This window comes from Drosophila biarmipes, chromosome 3R, assembly GCF_025231255.1.
Source record: "Drosophila biarmipes strain raj3 chromosome 3R, RU_DBia_V1.1, whole genome shotgun sequence".
Lineage (NCBI taxonomy): Eukaryota > Metazoa > Arthropoda > Insecta > Diptera > Drosophilidae > Drosophila > Drosophila biarmipes.
Window position 1 is genome coordinate 32437994 of NC_066616.1, and position 18063 is coordinate 32456056.

At 43.7% G+C, this 18063-nt stretch overlaps 2 protein-coding genes and 1 long non-coding RNA gene across 3 annotated transcripts; 1 reads left to right on the forward strand and 2 right to left on the reverse strand.

Moving 5' to 3' along the window:
* The first annotated feature begins 1802 nt into the window (after nucleotides 1-1802).
* Nucleotides 1803-16046, forward strand: LOC108025103 (transcription factor SOX-10). The gene is made up of 3 exons (XM_017095367.3): nucleotides 1803-2160; nucleotides 12643-12789; nucleotides 13934-16046. Exons 1-3 carry the CDS (start codon nucleotides 1961-1963, stop codon nucleotides 15183-15185), a joined length of 1599 nt encoding a protein of 532 aa, XP_016950856.1. The 5' UTR covers nucleotides 1803-1960; the 3' UTR covers nucleotides 15186-16046.
* LOC108024997 (uncharacterized) lies at nucleotides 7540-8140 on the reverse strand. The gene is made up of 3 exons (XM_017095253.1): nucleotides 7970-8140; nucleotides 7749-7916; nucleotides 7540-7695 (listed from the first exon to the last, which is right to left on the reverse strand). Exons 1-3 carry the CDS (start codon nucleotides 8138-8140, stop codon nucleotides 7540-7542), a joined length of 495 nt encoding a protein of 164 aa, XP_016950742.1.
* On the reverse strand, nucleotides 10221-11107 carry LOC127011595 (uncharacterized). The gene is made up of 4 exons (XR_007764708.1): nucleotides 10958-11107; nucleotides 10841-10885; nucleotides 10624-10784; nucleotides 10221-10563 (listed from the first exon to the last, which is right to left on the reverse strand). It is a non-coding gene; the product is annotated as an uncharacterized LOC127011595 (long non-coding RNA).
* Nucleotides 16047-18063: the final 2017 nt, after the last annotated feature.

Here is an 18063-nt window from a genome sequence, read left to right on the forward strand (position 1 = left end):
TTTATGGAGTATCGTATAATTTTCATTTTGATGCCTTTTATGACACTTTCATAGAGAGTAAAAAACGGGCGCTGCTTTGACGTACGTTCTCAGGTTCGATTTCATCTCCCCACTTGACATAAAGTATCTGAATCCGAGACGGCCTAGGTATTTATGATTCCGTTTATGCATTTCTCTGTTTTATTGTTCAGTTTTGTTACTTCGATTTGTCTGCCCGCGCCGGCGGCGTTTGAAAAAGGTTAATTGAGTTGTAAAAATTATAAAGTTGTAAAATCCCCGAATTATTTGGCGGGTAAAAGTTATGCGACTAACTATAACTTCCAGTTGAAACCAGCTGGAAAACAAAAGCGTAACCGAGCCATGGTTTCGGAGTTTTACGATCGCCCATTTCATTTCTCTTCTCGAGGGTGTTTCCTCAGGATTTTACGATTTCGGATCGTGTTGGCCCCAGGTAAAATCTAGTGCAAAGTGGTTATGAAAAGATCTTACCAGATCACCCGATCTTGACTTCTATCCGATTTTATTAAACGGTTTACCCATAAACTGGTGTATAAATTACGTTTTAACCGGCGAGCAAGGTGGTATGGGGGTCTCCAACTACCAAGTAGGTCATCACTTAATAAATAAAAATGGAATAATTACCTATATCATATCTATAGGTAATTTAATTTAATCTAAACACCATGCATTTAAACCCGCAAAGGTTTTGATCACCGGTTATTATAAGGCGCTGTCCTAATACGTATTTTTAAATGTTTTAAAAACATGTTATAAACATTCCATTTACCTTTGGCTAGCTCTGTCAACCCTGAGAGCCTATCGATCATTTCCCACCCCCACCCTCGTCCAGCACCTCCATTCACCTCGTTTAACCCTTAAGTCCTTAATGATCTTATCGACTTCTCATTAGCCGTCGTTACTGCCCCAATCCTCGGTGTTTGCTCCCATTCAGGACCCATCCTTTCCCATCCCCTCTGCCCAACCAATGTCCAAATACAGCTGCAACAAGTGGCAGGTCTCTAACGACCCCGGGACTCTACCCCTTGGCCCAGTGTCTCCGGAGGTGTCATAAATCCACATGTGGCTGTAAAGTGTTACTAATTTCTGTTTCTGTTTCCATTTCGATTTATGTCTCTCTGCTTGCCCATCTCACGGCCCTCTCTATTAGATGTCCTGGGGTTTTTGGAATAGGGGTATATTGCGTTTGCACCTCATTTGAAAAGTATTTAGATTGGAAACTTTATTATACAATTATAAGAATTTAATAAATTAAACATTGTGCGTATTTAGGTAAAATTCATTAACTACAAGGTATCTTTTAAGGTGGGTATAAACTTTATACAAAAGCTATTATGACAATGTATAAAACAATCAGTTTTTCTAGTTTAAGGATATAAAATCATTTTAAGAATTTAATAAATTAACTTTTATGCGACTTCAGGTACAGTTCCTCAACTACAGGGTATCTGATAGTCGAAGTACTGAAACGCACTTTCCCCACTCGTTTGTCGGCGACACTCGTCATCCCCCTCCATTTTCGATTCCGCTCTGGAACCACCTAATTTCACATGAACATGTTAATGTTTACACGCGTACCGCCGCGATTTTTATGTTCGCCCCCGCCGCGTACTACTGTCCCTCCGCCCCAGGGGCCCCACCACCCCCAAGTCTCAGCTAACGATCCAACCAACCACCGTCTCCAGCTTATCGCCACGATCGTCTCGGATCCGACGACTGCCGAGCTCGTCTTGGGGAAGCGGCCCGGCGATCCCCAAGATCAGTCGCAGTTTGCTCGTCAACCGCGTCGCGTCCAGAGTTTAGCCGTGTCGCAAGCCCCATTGAAATTCCCGAGATCTGCGTGGGCGAACCCGAAGGATAAAAGAGTGATTTTGTGACTCGGATAGTTACATGACAGTGGTCGAACTTCCAGGTTGGAGAACTCAGTAAAGTGCCCTTGAAAATGAGCGAAAGCGCCAGCTCCAACTGTTCCAAGGAGCGAGCCAAGCCGGTGGAAACCCTCGTCCTCGCCAACTATGCCCTGAAAGCCGAGCAGAAGAAGGCCCAGGGACAGGGTGGCCGCAAGGAGGACGAGCGCATCACCACCGCGGTGATGAAGGTGCTCGAGGGCTACGACTGGAACCTGGTTCAGGCATCGGCCAAGTAAGTCCTTTTTGGAGATCGAGGAAAACCCTCGATCGGATGTATCCCACCGTCTTATCGTGATTATTAAAGCGTTGATATATGCTTCTGTTTAGACAGACTAGTTGGTTCTTAAAGAACTTGCTAAAAAATATTCTCCCTTGGTTTTATATTTTAGAAATATGAAAAAATGTTTGTAATAACTAAAAATTGCTTTACAAATTCTATTTTAAATAAAGGAGTAACAGTTTTAGATTCTCTTTAAGGGCTTCAATTTCTAGTACGCCCAAAACTCGCATCCCATCTCGCGGTGAGCAGATTGAGTGCCCACTGGGGCCCGAGCCACCAATAACCCATGAATGACTAACCAGCCTCCGATGGGCTCGCTGATTAACACAATTTCCAGGCGTATATGCACATACGGGGGCTTCCTTTTATTTAACTGGATAAACAAGCTTGGCGAACCGCAAAGGGAGAAAAATGAGAAAAATTGCCATTGGAGGAAGAAGGGAAAACGATTGGGAATCTGCCGGCATATGTAAATATAAATGAATTTGCACATTCACACGTATTAGACAAACAAACCACGGCAACAACAAATTGGCCAAAGGCAGCAGCAATAGGAAGGGCAGTAACAAGCCACCAGATACAAAGATACAAAATACGGGCCTCAATAAACGTGTCTTGCGGAGTGGAACAAAATGTTCGAGATGAAGACGACGACGACAAATCAATTCAGGCATAAAAAGCGAATAAATATGTTTTTAGCGTAAAGACGCTAACTGCTAACGGGGTGGGGGAGGGGTCTTCGGCGGCGAGGGGTCCCAGCCGCAGCAGATCTTAACTCAAGCGAACCGGGAGTTGACACTTGACAAGATGTCGTCCGGGGGCTCCGTATTTCGGAGTACTCTCGCAGTGCCGTGGGTCGTGAGAAAGCCGAGTGGCAGCCGCGGCTGATCTTTCCGATCCCTCAGACTCCAGATTCCCCAGATCCTCGGCAGCTCCATCTCCCTGTTTGACCGGCAATTAGCGAATGCGGGCTCCCACCTCCGGTCTACCAGCAGGGCTCCCAGTCTTATCTGGGTTTGCGGCCGCCGCTGCTCGCTTTGTTCTCTATGTCGACGACGTCGCTTATCACCGGGCAGAGGTTACACTCTGAAAATAATTTTAAATTTAAAGTATAGATCAGAATAAACAGAAGTCAGAAACAAGGAAAATAATATAAAAATAAACCTGAAAAAGATATGAGAACGCTGCAGTATCTTTAAGATACATTTTGGGGAATTCTTAAGATTTTTTGAGTTTCAATATATTTTAACAAAACCTTCTGTAGTAAAAAAGGGTCTTGTTCTGGGTGACATCTTGAAGAAAACTCGTAGGTTATTGATTTACGATCTCGTTTCCCCCAGTGTCTGCTTCTCAGCTGTCCAGGGACAAACATCCTTGGGCACAGTTCCCCTCATTGCGAAATGCGCAGAAAGCGCTGTCAAGAGCACGTGTGTGTTTGCACAAGGATATGGGCGCCGTTTCCTCTCCTTTATCTATCCGCCGTGGGGTACCTCCACCCCACCAACCCCCACCAACCCCCAGCAACCCTTCGAGCCCCGCCGCCCCTGTGGAAATTGTTTACCTTGCGCTTTATGAGCCTTGTTTATTTCCACTTAAAATCGCTTAAATGCACATCGCCTCCCCGAGTCCCCGCTCAGCTCACCGATTGCCAGGTACTCCTGTCACCTTCCAAATTAAATCTTTTAAATGGTGAAAAAATGTAAGCGGTGGTGGCAGATACGCTTAATTGCTTCACTGTTTGCGCTGATTGACAGCAGAAATTGATGCTGAATTGCTTTCCCTTCTCGCTTTTTGTTGGCAGTTCGCTTTACATGCGGTTTTTAAAAAGGTCTTTAAAGTTAGGAACTGTTTAATGAAATTTAAGAATATTATACGAACCTGAAAAAAATAAATAGTTTCTTTACTTTAACCTGTTTATTTATTACAATTGAAGACATAAATTTTAACAATCAGAGGAAGCGCACAGCAAGTATCGCCTAAATCTAACATTTCGAGGCTTCCTTTGCTAATTTTTTATGATCCTCTTTTCGGCGAAGGGGACCGCAAACATTATATTGCTGTTTGATTTGGTTAAATGTGCTTCGCGTGAATCACTTGAGAGTTTGTTACCCAAGACCAGCAACAAAGTGCTGGGAAGCCACTTGAACAGTCCGACGATCGGCGTCGCGCGATACCTTATACGAGGTATCACCCATGGGAGGGTTCGGGTTTGTTATTAAATAATACAGACACCATGTGCGAACCCCTCTTATGCGCCATGCTCTATTTACTTGGCTCGATTAGATAGGGGGTCTTCGATCCGGAGGAGGGAGCCCCAGGCGGAGGAGCGCAACTTCGGGTAGGACTTTGGCGACCCTATAAATATTTCAGGGCTTATCTGGTGTCCGGCCCGAGGTGTTATCATGTGTGTAGGTACTCCACCACCAGGTGGGTAGCGCTGCTCCTCGGCTCCCATTCCCAGAGCTCGTTCCGCCCGTTAGTTCTTCTTTCGGCGCTGCGACGAGTCAATTTACATGGCCCCAACAAGTCATCTCGGCCAGCCTAACCAAACACTCTCCCACTTCCCGAAGGAGGGGCCCCACCGGAGGCCCCAGCCACATCAGCCCATCAGCGGGCCAACAGTGGGCCAGCCAGAGCCATACTTCGAGGGGCATAAAGGTTCTAGATACTATCTTAGAGCCAATGCGACCGTTTGGGTATTTAGAGAGTGAAAAAGATATCATAGTAACAAAATGCTTATAAATAGTCATTTAGGAACACACGATTTATCATATGATAGTGATAATAAACAAACAAAATTTAAATTTAAATTAATATTCATTATCCTTGTTCTTGTAAAGGCACTTCTAGTTGTTAAATCTCAACGTTAGATTTGTGGCTAATGTAATATCACAGGTTGAGATTTTTTTTTTTATTAAATATTTTAAGGAGTTCTTGAACCCTTTCAAAGACTATGGTTTAGTTCCACCGTGTAAGGGTTCCGGAACTCTTGGCCGCCGACATGTTCCTAGCTGTTGCTCCACCCCATGTGGGCAAAACCCCCATATGTTGGCAGTGCCCGCCCCCGAAAGCCCGCCCTGGGGAGCAGCAACCTCAGCTTTTGGTGGCCGGTAAAAGTTTGTGCAGCGGCAACAACAAGAACAGATACACGTGCGGCTTACAAGGCAAATATTGATTTTGTTGCTGCTGATGCCGCTGCTTTTTTGTTGCCGCCCACAGCCGCAAATGCTGGCCAAAAAGTTTTCAGCCCAGACTTTCGTTTGCATATTTTTGTTGCAGTAACAGGAATTTACAAAACACGGGAGCTCAGCTCCCCGAGGTGTTGTCGTCGTTCTGTAGTCCCATCGCTGGGCCCATTTTATGACCAGGTGAGCGCGACAATGGCCGAAAGAGCTCTTCCCAGCCAGCCAGCCAAAGTGCAAGTAAGCCAAGTCGCGGAACGATGTGAGCCAAAGCCAGCGAGGCTCAAAGGATTCCGCGATTAGGGCCAAAAAATCTGTACAGTGGGGACGGAGATGGGGACGGAAATGAAGTGGAACATCGATTTGATGAGCTCCGTTTTTCCATATTTGCGGAGGGGCTTCGATTATAAGGGGTATATAAGTTAAATAAACTTCATTCGGTAACAGTTTTTTTCCTTAACTGATGATTAAATCATTTTTTAAGAGACATATAAATATTATAAAATATATCCTTGAATAAATTTAAAATAATTGTATAATTGAAGAGAGCCTGTTATTGTAATTCATGTATGTAGATACAATATCTTAGGGTATGCCAACGTTTAGTTAACCTTTCGTATTCTGCTGAGCTCGGGGAATTTTGCCAAATATTAGGCGACATTGGCGCATAAAATAGAGGGCGCATTTGATCCGGCCATAAGCTTTTAGCCGAAGTACTCGCACATTTCGGCGCAAATCCGCTCGATATGCCTTTCAAAAAGGGTTCAATGGCTCAGCGCCGCTCCGATTGCCCATCCTGTATCCTTTCGCTTTCCTGGGGGAATCCCCGCCCGCGGCCGCGGTTTCCACGGAGGGTGTGCGCCCACGCGATTACTCCTCGGATGCCAGAGTCTACCGGAAATGCCGCCCAGAAATACCCGATGGACGGACGGGAAAATCGCCAGCGGCAGAATAGGTGTGAAAATTCATAGCGAACTTTTCCTTTTTCCCGAGATTGCGCGTTACACTAGAAAGCAGGCAAACATTGCTGGGCGGGAGGTAATAAATAATACTTGGCGCTGACTTCGGTGAATCATGCAAATTCGCACGAACTCAAGGGGCTGGACTTTAAATATTTAACAATTCTTTGGCGACTGGCTTTGATTAGAGGTGAGTCATTCGGCGACTTAAAGCCAGTTTACAAATTCGTCCAAACAAGTTATCAGTTAATAGATTTGCATATTTACTTTTACCACTTTGATTGGGTGTTTCCTTTATAAGGAATGAGTCATAAAAAACCAAACAACTTCTTTGAGCAGAGTAAATGTAAAGAGTATTAATGATAACCTCTACTAGATCTTTTAGTGGAATGGTTTATATATCTTGAGCATATTTAGAGAGTGTCCTGCCTGTGTAGTGCCTTTCCCTTAAGGGCTTCATTCTGGGTTACTACACGACAATCATCAAATGTCAGGGACACGTATCCAGCTGACAGCATTGATTGTAGCTGCAGCCACCCACCGGAGCACCCACAACACCAAAAAAGAAGGCCGCCCACAAAACCAGAATGATGCAGGGCTCGTTCCTCTACGCCACTTAAACTGTCGCTCTTCATTGCGTTCCCATCCCCGGCCGCCACGCCCCTTTTTCCCGGATCCTTTCACGCCTATCGAGTTGCTCCTAGTTGGTCAGTGGAGCAGGGGAGCAGGGGAGCAGGGGAGTCCCCGAACTCTCTGTCACTCTCCTCGAGTGCGGCGCAGTGCGCTGTAAAAATAAATTGACTTGGAAATTGAAAAAAACAAGAAAGCGAAAATGAAAATGAGAGTGGTGGGAAATGGCTGAGGACGTGGCCAAATGAAATGATAACAGAGAATGGGATCGAGATGAAGTGGCCGAGAGGCGGCTTAAATCGACAGGGCAGGCTCAAAAGGCCGCATCTCGAGAGGTCGCCATGTGTGGATGCTTCAGTCCGATAAGTTTCCAATAAGTCGACCATTCCCATTGATCCCTGACCCAAGGAGAGCGGCCAATAACGAGATGTTTATCTTGTTACCAGAACCACACAAACTTCTTCAAGAGCACTGAGAACAAAATGTAAGCGTGTATTTTATATTAACTTTTTTATAAGAAGCAAATCCTTACAAGCAGGAATAAAAACGTACAGATCAAATTAGGAAAGGGTGCCATAGAATTTAAGCATCACCCTCTTTACATCATAGGCAATCCAAGTGGTCTCGATAAGGTAATCTCCCTCGGGAAAGGGCAGCACATCCGTGACTTGGAAGTACACGGTTTCCACCGGAAGCTTAAGTAACTCTATATCATGCTAGAAATAAGAGGCTGACGTTATAGGTACATAGTTCTCTGGTTACCACTCACATCAAAGGGACAATAGTGGTTAACATTCGAGTAGTTTTGAATAATGTTAAACCAGAAGTTGATGACGGGACTTGATTTTCGGTTTTTGAGGAATCTGCAGGCGTCCACAGTCACATTGTACATAAATGGTCTGTAGCCATTAAATCGTTTGAACATGGCCAAATTTACCTTAAATCCATGGAACATAAAAAGTATCAAAGTTCACACTCATTGCACCTTACCTTCATTTTAGTCACTGGAGTTTGAAGCAGGTTAAACTTCACAGAAACGTATTTGTAGCTTCGATTCACGGACTTCAGGTAACAGTGATCGAAGTCCCCAAACTCCTTATCCAAGCTCGTGCATTTGACGTTGGTAAAATCGAACCTAGAAGTTATCTGGAAAAATCTCATATATAATAATTGAATTTTTAAAAGAAACCACGCTGACCCCAGCGACAAAAAATAGAATCGTTATAAGCTGGAAAATGAGGCCCTCTTTGCTAGACATTTCAAGCCGTCGAAGTCGAACTGAACAATGAAATAAAATTGATTTACATTTTTGGCTGTCTGCTTTCCACGCGATTAACCTTTCGATCGAATTATGATTGTTACAAAGCGGTAATTAGGGTCATTAGCTGCAAATATAAAATTTAATTTGAGTTTTCTATTTGCAAAGCATTAAAGCTACAAAGTTGGATATGGAAAAGTCATTAAGCTTAAATAAATTGTAAGTTGAGATCGAGCAGAATTAAATGTGGGTATAACTGGTTAAATATTCCACCAATGTATCTCAAAAGCCAAATTAGCTTCAGGGGTCTCTCTTTGATCAGTTTCTCATTTAAATTAAACACCTAAGAGGTGACAAGTATTTACTTAAATATTCTGTATTTATTTTAATCATTTCGCTGTGTCTGATACCATTTTCCCAGTGCAGCTGACAAATAACAGCCACAAAGGCTGAGCAAACTCAGATGCAATCTCACGGTAGCAGATCCCCCAGATTGTGGTAGGAAAGGGGCAGTACTGCCACCTTATCACCTTATCAGGGCTCCTTGGTGTTTGACCACCTTTTCGGGCGAACTTCGAGGTCTACAGACCGAAAACATAAAAGAAGAAAGGCCAGCCGACCGCAGAGCAAACAGGCGACTGCATCCGTTGGATGCATTTTAAATTTGTTTGACAACATGCCGTAAAAAGAGCGGCGGCTGCGTGGGAAAATGTGGGCACTGCCTGGGCAAACAAGAAAATGAAAACGAAAAATACAAAAATACAAGAAACAACGACGCCTGCAATTTGTTTACACGCGCTGTATCTGCTAGATACATTTCATATTTGTGAACTTGTGAAAATCGCTGAGACGTCTCCGCCGCTAATTAGGCGCGTTTGTCCCCACTTTTTGACATGCGCTTACAAATTGGAAATGAAAATGGGCATGGAAATGGAAATGGGAATTTTCGTGCCATGTTTACAGCTTCGTGTTAGGGCTGTAAATATTTGGGATGCCCCTCTCCGCCTCCCTCGCCATCGTAAAATTTAATAACAAAAGCGGCAAATGGCCCATTGCTGATAAAAGACGCGCAACAAAAGCCAAAGTGTATCCCACATCTCCGCATCTTTGTATCTCTGGCATATGCGAAAAATGGAAAGCTGCAAATTCAAAATTCCTGCAGTCTCCGCTCATTTCTCATATTTGCCCATGAGCTAACGGCCACTTGAAGATATCACTTAATGAGATTTGCGCATCTCCGAATGCAACAACAGCAGCAAATAATGAAGACGTGCTTGAGTTGCCAAGTGCCCGGGGATCTGCTATACATATATCTCTGGGGGTTCCAGGGTGCACGAGGAAAAACGTGTAAGTCGCGGAGATCTTTGAATATATCACTTCACGGGGTATACAAAGTCCTGATTTGGTATCCTGAAGGTTAAGATGTGTTTCTAATATTGATATGAGATAATCTTGGTTTTTTTTAAGTAAAAGGATTCCAAAAATATTTTGCCTAATATGTATTATATATATCTACAAATGCAACCATTTTTTTCAATAATTCGTTTCGTTTAATATATTCATCTTTAGGAAAATATTTTACAATGAACAGGAATATTAAGAATAAGAAGATATTTGTCACAGCTTGTTTCTTTCTTTTCCCTTGATAAATTTAAAATAAAATTAATAATTCTCAAACTAGCCCAGGATTTCTCCTAGTGCAGGCCTGGGAATACTGCACCTCCCAAGTCCCAAGAACTGAGTGCAGCAAAACGAACATCACTTGATTCTGATTAGCGTGCTGTCAAGCGTGAGAGTTGCATATATATACCGCAGATACTTTTGAATCGGTGGGGGAGGGCGGTTATATAGGGTGCAGGGCGGGCGGCGAGGGGGGTGGCAGGGGCGGGGTCACGACGCCGACGATACCAAAAGACAGATAACAAACCCCAAGACGCTGTCCGTTTGGCCTCCGGTCGCGTTTTTAATCGCTTAATAAGCTCGGCCGAACTTGTAATTAAGCCCAGGCGAAAAGCGGCTTAAAAATTTAAAAGGGAAACGTTAAATATTGATTTATTTTCGCACAACCCAGGGAAATTAAATCCTTTATTTTATTCCATTGCCTTATCGCCTTCTCCCCAACTGTTGAATATACAAAAATTATATCGAATTCCAAATTAAGACAGTTAATTCAAAACAGAGTGCCGTAAAATTTAGCCACGGCTTTATAAACATCATAAGCAATCCAGTTTGTTCCCAACAGATAATCGCCTTCAGAGAAGGGCAGTAATTTTGTGACCCGATTGTTTATGAATTCAATGGGAAGTTTCTCGATTATTATATCGTTCTGTGGGTAAAGACAAATTTAAGCTTGATCAATTTACAATGACGAGAAAAATAAACTTACGTAGATCGGACAAGTGCCATTTATGTTTGAATAGCCTTGACCAAACTCGAATCAATAGTTTACCACAGGATTGGATTTCCGATTTTTTAAGAATCTGCACGCATCAACAGTGATGTTGTACATGAATAGCCATTGTTTCTTTTAAACAATGCTAAATTAAACTAAATAAAAAACGATTTTAAAAAATAATTACAAGTCCTTAGTGGCAGTTTCTTACTTTCACTTTAGTAACTTTCACTTTAGTAACAGTTCTTTTGCGTAACTTTTGCATTTGACGTTGGTAAATAATAAATCCGATTATTCAGTAATGTAAGTAAAATAAACTCTCACTCACCTCAGCAAATAAATATATAAATACAAGAAGCTGGAACAAATAACTCAGGTTTAAAGACATTTTAAACAATCTTGAAATTTATAGGCAATTTTCGCTCCACATGACAAGACTCATTGTAAAAAGTTCCCAATTTTAAAATATAATAGTACGTTGTGGATTTTCAGTTTGACATTTAAATGCTATTTTAATAAACCATTTTTAAATAGAAAGCGAACCGTAACTTGTTACGTATACAATATTAAAGGAGAATTTTTCTGATTTATCAAAGTTTTTTATCCACAGATTACATTTTTATTGAAATTATTTTTATTTGAAATTATACAATTAATTGAACAGAATGGAAAAATTAGTTTACTGGTTGAATATATTTATTGATTGATTTTAAGTATTTGCCAAAATATCTTCTTACATGAATTTCTTATCATCCCATAAATCCACTTGCAACCATTAGGCTCATATATAAGTGCAGATGCTGACCACTTTTTGTGTTTTATATGTTTCCTTGAGATTGGTTTCAAGTTCAGTGCTAGGACCCGGAGGAATCCCCCTAGAACACCTGCTTATTGATTGCTCTGATTGAAAACAGTCTCTCCCATTTTTCCGGCCAGGCCAGAATGCAGCCAGGCATATCGAATAAACTCGCCCACAGAGGCATTAGCACACGCACACCCAACTCAATTGAAAGATTTACCCAACAAATCTCTTGCCCTGATCATGTTTACTTAGGATAAATAATTCAATATAGGAGGCTCCTGAAAGGTGGGCAAGCCAAGGGGAAATCTCGGGCACTGAGCCATAGTGTTCCGCCCCCTTCGAAGGCCTATCTCTTTGATTGAATCTCTGTCTTCGTTGTATTTCTCGGTGCTCGACATGCTAAATAAAAATGAATGCATAGGTAAAACAATGTGGGTTAGAGAGGCAGTCGCCACTGGAAAAAATATAAAAATATGCTAAGGTAAATAAATATATTTTCCAGAAATAAATACAACGTATGTGGGTCAAAAGAGTGTGTTTTAATACGAAATACTGTGGCTTGGAATAAAATAAGTTAGAAAGAACCATGTTATTATTATTATTTAGTAACCTTACGTAAGATCTCTATATTTTTCTTCGTGTAAACATATTCTATTTTGTGTATGCGATACCATAATACAATAGAGACCCGTCGGTTCTATTTGAACGAGGTTGTATCGTTCTGTCAATGGAATTACCTGAAAGTCCCGGGAAAGACAAATGGATGGACTTGGATGAGGATATTCGCTGCACACTTCATGCGAAGTCAGGAGCTGTGGCAGGCACTTAAAGGATTCCCAGTGCTTTTTCGCATACAAAGCTGAAATAGATTTTTACCCAACGAGGAGAAGCCCACTTCTCCGGAATGTTGCACGATTTTGCTGATTGCTTTTGTTTGCACTTCACTTTTTCACTGCCCCTGGCTTATGATTCTTGAAAAATACGCTTTTGACTGCACTTCATGAAGTTTTTGGTCCCCGGCCTCGCTGGCATTTCTTCTCTCTATTCACCACGGCAAATAAAAGTTTTAATTGCAAATTTCAGTTTGACATTAGCGTTGTTGTGCCGTTTTTCGGTCTGCGACGTCGTTGCCATTAATGAAACTTATTTGCCCGGCCAGCAAGTCACTGCCGCTCCCGACTGACTTTCGTACTTATTTCTGATCTTTTCAGGGCGCCCACCGACCGCAAGAAGGAGCACATCAAGCGCCCCATGAACGCCTTCATGGTCTGGGCCCAGGCAGCCCGACGGGTCATGTCCAAGCAGTATCCGCATCTGCAGAACTCGGAGCTGAGCAAATCGCTGGGCAAGCTGTGGAAGTGAGTACCAGTCCCTTGTAGATGTAGGTGCTGTATGTACACCACTCGAAGTGGGGCAGAAATAGAGAGCGGCAAGAAAACAGAGACACGTCTCTGGCTGCGTAAACGCTGGGGCATGGACCACTTGAAAAGTGTCTTTTATAAGCTCCACTTCGGGCCAGACAAAGGAGGCATCCGGAGCGGGCGGGGAGTCCCTCCGAGTTTGGTTAAGGGCTTTTCGACGAGACAGGAATTGCATCAGCAGACAGTCTCAGGGTGCCGGGGAAATAATATCAGCCACTCCCAGGAAAACCCACCGAGCTCAGCAAATAAAGTCAGATGAATATCTGGGAAGCTGGCATAAATACGTTGGGCTCACCTGTTGCACAATTCTACTGCTGATTTACTAGCTAAACTCTCTTGGCTTAACAAAATTACTTGGTACAAGGAAAAGCCTAATTATACTTATTCTCCAATGCGTTCTTTTTAAGACTTCTGTGAATCGCAAAGGGAAATACGCGCAGTGACAGTCAATTAAACAGGGTTTATTTATGGGCCACATTCCCAATTAGTTAAGGCGGATGCTTCGCCTTCTTATCACCCGAAGACTCCACTCCCTATCGCTAGTCGCCCGACCCACTGAACTGTGAAATTTTAATTTCGAACTGGACATATTTTATTACAAAGAATATGTGAAGACGACGCCGCTGCGTCGCAGATCGCCTTTGGCCTGACAGTTTGCATTAATCATGGAGATGAAGATCTGCGGCGGATTTGAAGCTTTTTGGAGGGGTAGAAACTAGTAAATCACGCAATTGCACATGTATCATTTAATTGACGCATTTCCGATTTGCATTTAAGTAGCTGGAATCAACTTAACTGATTGATTTGCCAAGCGATTCCGAAAGAAATTTTATTAGTTTTAATTGGGGGTTTTTAAGGGCAGTTTGGCATAGATTTGTAGGAAAGTACATATTTATTACGAATACTACAAATATTTTGTTTACTAATCTCGGAGGGATTTTCACCAAGGAGGGCTCTAATATTTGTATTCCTTTAAGTTTTTGCGAAGTGTACAATTTTACAAGCCCTGAAGTAGATTCCACAATTATCTTACATTTCCTTTGGTGCCCCATTGATACTATTTCCCCTCTTCCGCCTGCAGAAACCTAAAGGATAGTGACAAGAAGCCCTTCATGGAGTTCGCCGAGAAGCTCCGGATGACGCACAAGCAGGAGCACCCGGACTACAAGTACCAGCCCCGGCGCAAAAAGGCGCGCACAGTGCCCAGCCAGCAGGCCGGAGAGGGGGGATCGGGATCCCCGGGACCAGAAATGGCTTTGTCCGCCAATCCGGGACACTCCGGGAAGCCGAGGAGCAGCAACCCAAATGGCCAGCGGCGGGCTGGAAAATCAAATGCAGCTGGCCTGGCAGGCTGCCCCTCGACCCTCCCGAATTCCAATATAGGCACGGGCTCCTCCTCGTCGGATGTCTTCAGTAATGAGGCCTTCATGAAATCCCTGAACAGTGCCTGTGCGGCCAGTTTGATGGAGCAGGGACTCATCGAGGCTGGATTGGACTCGCCCTGCTCCACCACCAGCTCGCTGTCCTCCCTGACGCCCCCGGCCACGCCCTACAGTGGAGCCTCCTCGGGAGCGAAGTCCGCGGCAGCAGCAGCTGGGAATAACCCCAGTCTCCTGCTGCGCCAGCTAAGCGAGCCAGTCGGCAATGCTGGCCATGATTATGGAGTGCTGCTCGAGGCTGGCCGGGAGTATGTGGCCCTAGGTGAGGTCAACTACCAGGGGCAGGCGGCGGCGGTGGGCGGGGGCCAGGAAATGGACTTCCTGGAGAGCATGAATGGGTATGTGGGCGGCTATGCGGCCAGTCGGGTGAACTACCCCGGCTACTCGTACCCCGCAAACGGGGGGCAGTTCGAGGAGCAGGCGGCGTCACAGGCCAGTGGAGCCTTAAATTACAAGCCAACAGCAGCGGCGGCAGCCACCGACATCGATCCCAAGGAAATTGACCAGTATCTCATGGATCAAATGCTGCCCATGACGCAGCACCACCACCCGCTCCACCAGCAGCTGCACCACCACCCCCATCCGCAGCCCCACACGCCGCTGCACCACTCGCCGCCTTTGAACTCCTCCGCCTCGCTCTCCTCGGCCTGCTCCAGCGCCAGCTCGCAGCAACCGGTGGTGGAGTACTACGACCACTTGGGCTACTCCCCGGCAGCCTCGAGCCAGCAGACCCCGAACTTTGGCCCCCAGCAAGCGTATGCCAGTGCCTCCCTGACCCCCACGCTGGGTGACCCCGCTCCGCAGCAGCCGGAGCTGCAGTCCCAGCAGCAGGAGCAGCACCAGAATCCATCGCAGCATCATCTGTGGGGCACTTACACTTATGTCAATCCCTAAGCTACTTCATTTGCACATTTGTTGTCCGGCACTGCAAGAAAGGAGTGGTTACTCTGGTATTCCCATTTTGTACAGAAGTATGTAAGAACTCTACAATTATTTGTGGCAAAACCTCTTAGTCCCCCTACTTAATGTTTTCAATGAGAATAGCATTGAAATAACTACATTTCATACTGATTCAAAACTGAACCCCAAAAATAGCAATTCATTTTGCATATTCAAAATTGTTATTTTTATTGTTTTTAAAGGTAAATTAATTTACTGAAAATACTGTAATCCTAACTCTTATTAGGCCATTCGAATATTTAATTAAATATGTATCCCATATCCAGTAGAGAAGAAACTTAGGGTTTGGTATTATACTATTATCCTACTTTGCGCTAGTAAGAAGGCAGGATGAACTGCTATTTTCCCAGTGTACCACCCCCTGCACTTCCGTTTCCTCCCCTCTTTACGGGTCACTTAGATGGCTTTCGTTTATTGGTTTATTGTCTGTGCAATGTCTGTGTGAGTGGGTGCCTGTGCATGTGTGTGTTTTTGGCTCGAGGGTCTTTTTGAAGATTCCCTGCAATTTAAGCTAATCGCTGCGATTTCGTTTATGGCTGCATTATTCCTCTCCCCATCAATATGCAATCCAGCAGGAATCGAAGAATAAGCAATGGCCATGCAATCTAAATGGAAATGGCCGAAAACGTTTGTGAGATGTCCAGAATACCGAGTTCATAGCTAATTGGAAGCAATATAAACTAGTAGTTATATTTGTAAATGTAAGAACGTATTTCCTAGAATTGGCAAAGAGAGTATACGGAAATGTACGAGCAATATTATTAAAGTTAGTCGAAGTAAATTAAACAATATAATACAAAGGGTATTAAATAAAACGTAAATGCTAAAGATGCAAATTTTGTAAATTTATTTAAGTCTTAGGAAAAATAAATATTTGAAACGACTATGCAGTTAACACAGAAATAGTAGCCAGGAGAAAAGCAAACCAAAGGTAAGCAAACCAAATTTGTATCAATTTTCAGTTGGCCAGTAATTGGAATTAATACCAGATTTTCCTGGAAACAAGGCAACGAAAACTGGCCAATTTCAAATAACCCGGCAGGGTGAAAACTCGCTCCGCTTGGGCGGGGCCTGTGACAGATTCCCACACTCTGCTGCTCACATTTGGTTTTTGGTGTCTACACCCGGGCCGTGTGGCACCTGTAACCGCTGTAAAACCAAAATAAATTCCAACGAAATTAACACCCGTCCAGCAAACGGGTACTTCAGCTCGTTTTTCGCCTGGCAAAACCATTTGAAACAAAATGAAAATCACACCCAGCCCCGAACGCGTTGTTTTTTATTTGCCTGCCTCTTTTGAATTTTATTTAGCACGGCATTTATTTTATTTATTTAAATTTGGAAGCTTAAGTTCAATTTGCGCCTGTAACAAGTTGTTGTTAATTGAAGCGCAAACAGGAAGGGAAAACAAAATAAAAAGCAAATGGGTATTAGAGGAGAAGAAAACCAAAAAACCGTGCCAAAAATGGCCGGAAAATAAGATGGCCGAGGGCAAACAGAAATTCATTTATATGTGTATGCATTAATTTCGAAAGTTGCAAATTAACACATTTGGCGAAGCCCTTGTTTATCACTCGCATAATTTATGTACAGTATTTATTTTCACGTTTTTCGCCTCTTTCATCGGGTGCCAGGCGCCGCCCGCTTTCTCACTAATTATGTAAATTATTTTCGCCGATTGGTCAGAAGATTTGAAGGAATTATTGCGGCGCAAAAAGTTTCGAGAAAGTATCGAAAACCTCCCGGGGCGAAAGCAGCGAAATTTAAAGAGTCCTGAGTTGGCCGAAATTAATAATCGCCTAATGAGATTGCATAATTAATATTTCAAGTTGCTTTGATTGAGGGGTCTGCCTATTGGCCAATCTAAAAATTGATTGATTTGTTAAGAAGTATTCACCGTCCAATTCCTTCATTCCAGATTATAAATTAAATATTTTAGATTGTGTTTTATTCGCCAAGTATTTTCCTAAGATTGCGTGTTAAACTTCCCTAATGCGATTTTCCCCCACCCAATGATTTATAGAATTCCCTCATTTCATTTCGATGTAAATTGCTGTGGGTTCTCAATAATTGCGCAGCGATGAGTCGGGGATAATTTAATTAACCCGATTCGATGATTGGCATGCAGCCTTAAAGGATGTATCATTTTGGGGCGCTCGAAGGTCGGTCACGTGGCAAATCGGATTCGGAGCCGAGTGCACTCAACCAGCAAATGTGAGTGTCATTCCTCATTAAGATCCCAAAACAAATGTGGTGGTGGCCCGACTGCCATTCACGTCCGCCCAAGGACGTCCGCTTCCGTTTGGCTTGTTTAAATATTATTAAAACTAACGACGTTCGCCGCAACTTTGGCCGCCTCCGCCTTTCCGCCTGGTCATGCAACGGGTCGTATGCGTAATGCCATGCTGCTGGCCTGCCCTCTCGCAGTAACTCAATTAAACTTTCCCCTGCGGTCTCAGTTTAAATTCACTTAGAACTTGGTCGATCGGAGGACAGGGACACTCTCATTAGACGTCGGCTTAGCACCTGGGAAAATGTTATTCAAATTAAGCTGCACACGAGATCCGCCTAATGGCCGTGGAAACTTCTGACCCTCCCCGGGAAAGTTCAACTTGGCCGAAATTGGAAAAGCGGGGCGGCCGGGCTGCCCGGGTAATGGCCGTTGTTTTTCCTCTGCAATTTCGTTTTTAACGGCAGCAAAATGTGAAAATGTCAGGCACTCAAGCAGCTCAAGCTATCCGGCGGAGCGGCGGCGAAAAGCAAACACAAAATACAGAAAGGAAAATAATAATGTGGAGCCATTTGAATAAAA

Coding starts and splice junctions, on each gene's coding strand:
- LOC108025103 (XM_017095367.3), top strand. CDS start 1,961: ATGAGCGAAAGCGCCAGCTCCAACTGTTCCAAGGAGCGAGCCAAGCCG. Junction 2,161..12,642: donor CTGGTTCAGGCATCGGCCAA/GTAAGTCCTTTT, acceptor TGATCTTTTCAG/GGCGCCCACCGACCGCAAGA. Junction 12,790..13,933: donor TCGCTGGGCAAGCTGTGGAA/GTGAGTACCAGT, acceptor TTCCGCCTGCAG/AAACCTAAAGGATAGTGACA.
- LOC108024997 (XM_017095253.1), bottom strand. CDS start 8,140: ATGAGATTTTTCCAGATAACTTCTAGGTTCGATTTTACCAACGTCAAA. Junction 7,917..7,969: donor CTCCAGTGACTAAAATGAAG/GTAAGGTGCAAT, acceptor CATGGATTTAAG/GTAAATTTGGCCATGTTCAA. Junction 7,696..7,748: donor ACCACTATTGTCCCTTTGAT/GTGAGTGGTAAC, acceptor TCTTATTTCTAG/CATGATATAGAGTTACTTAA.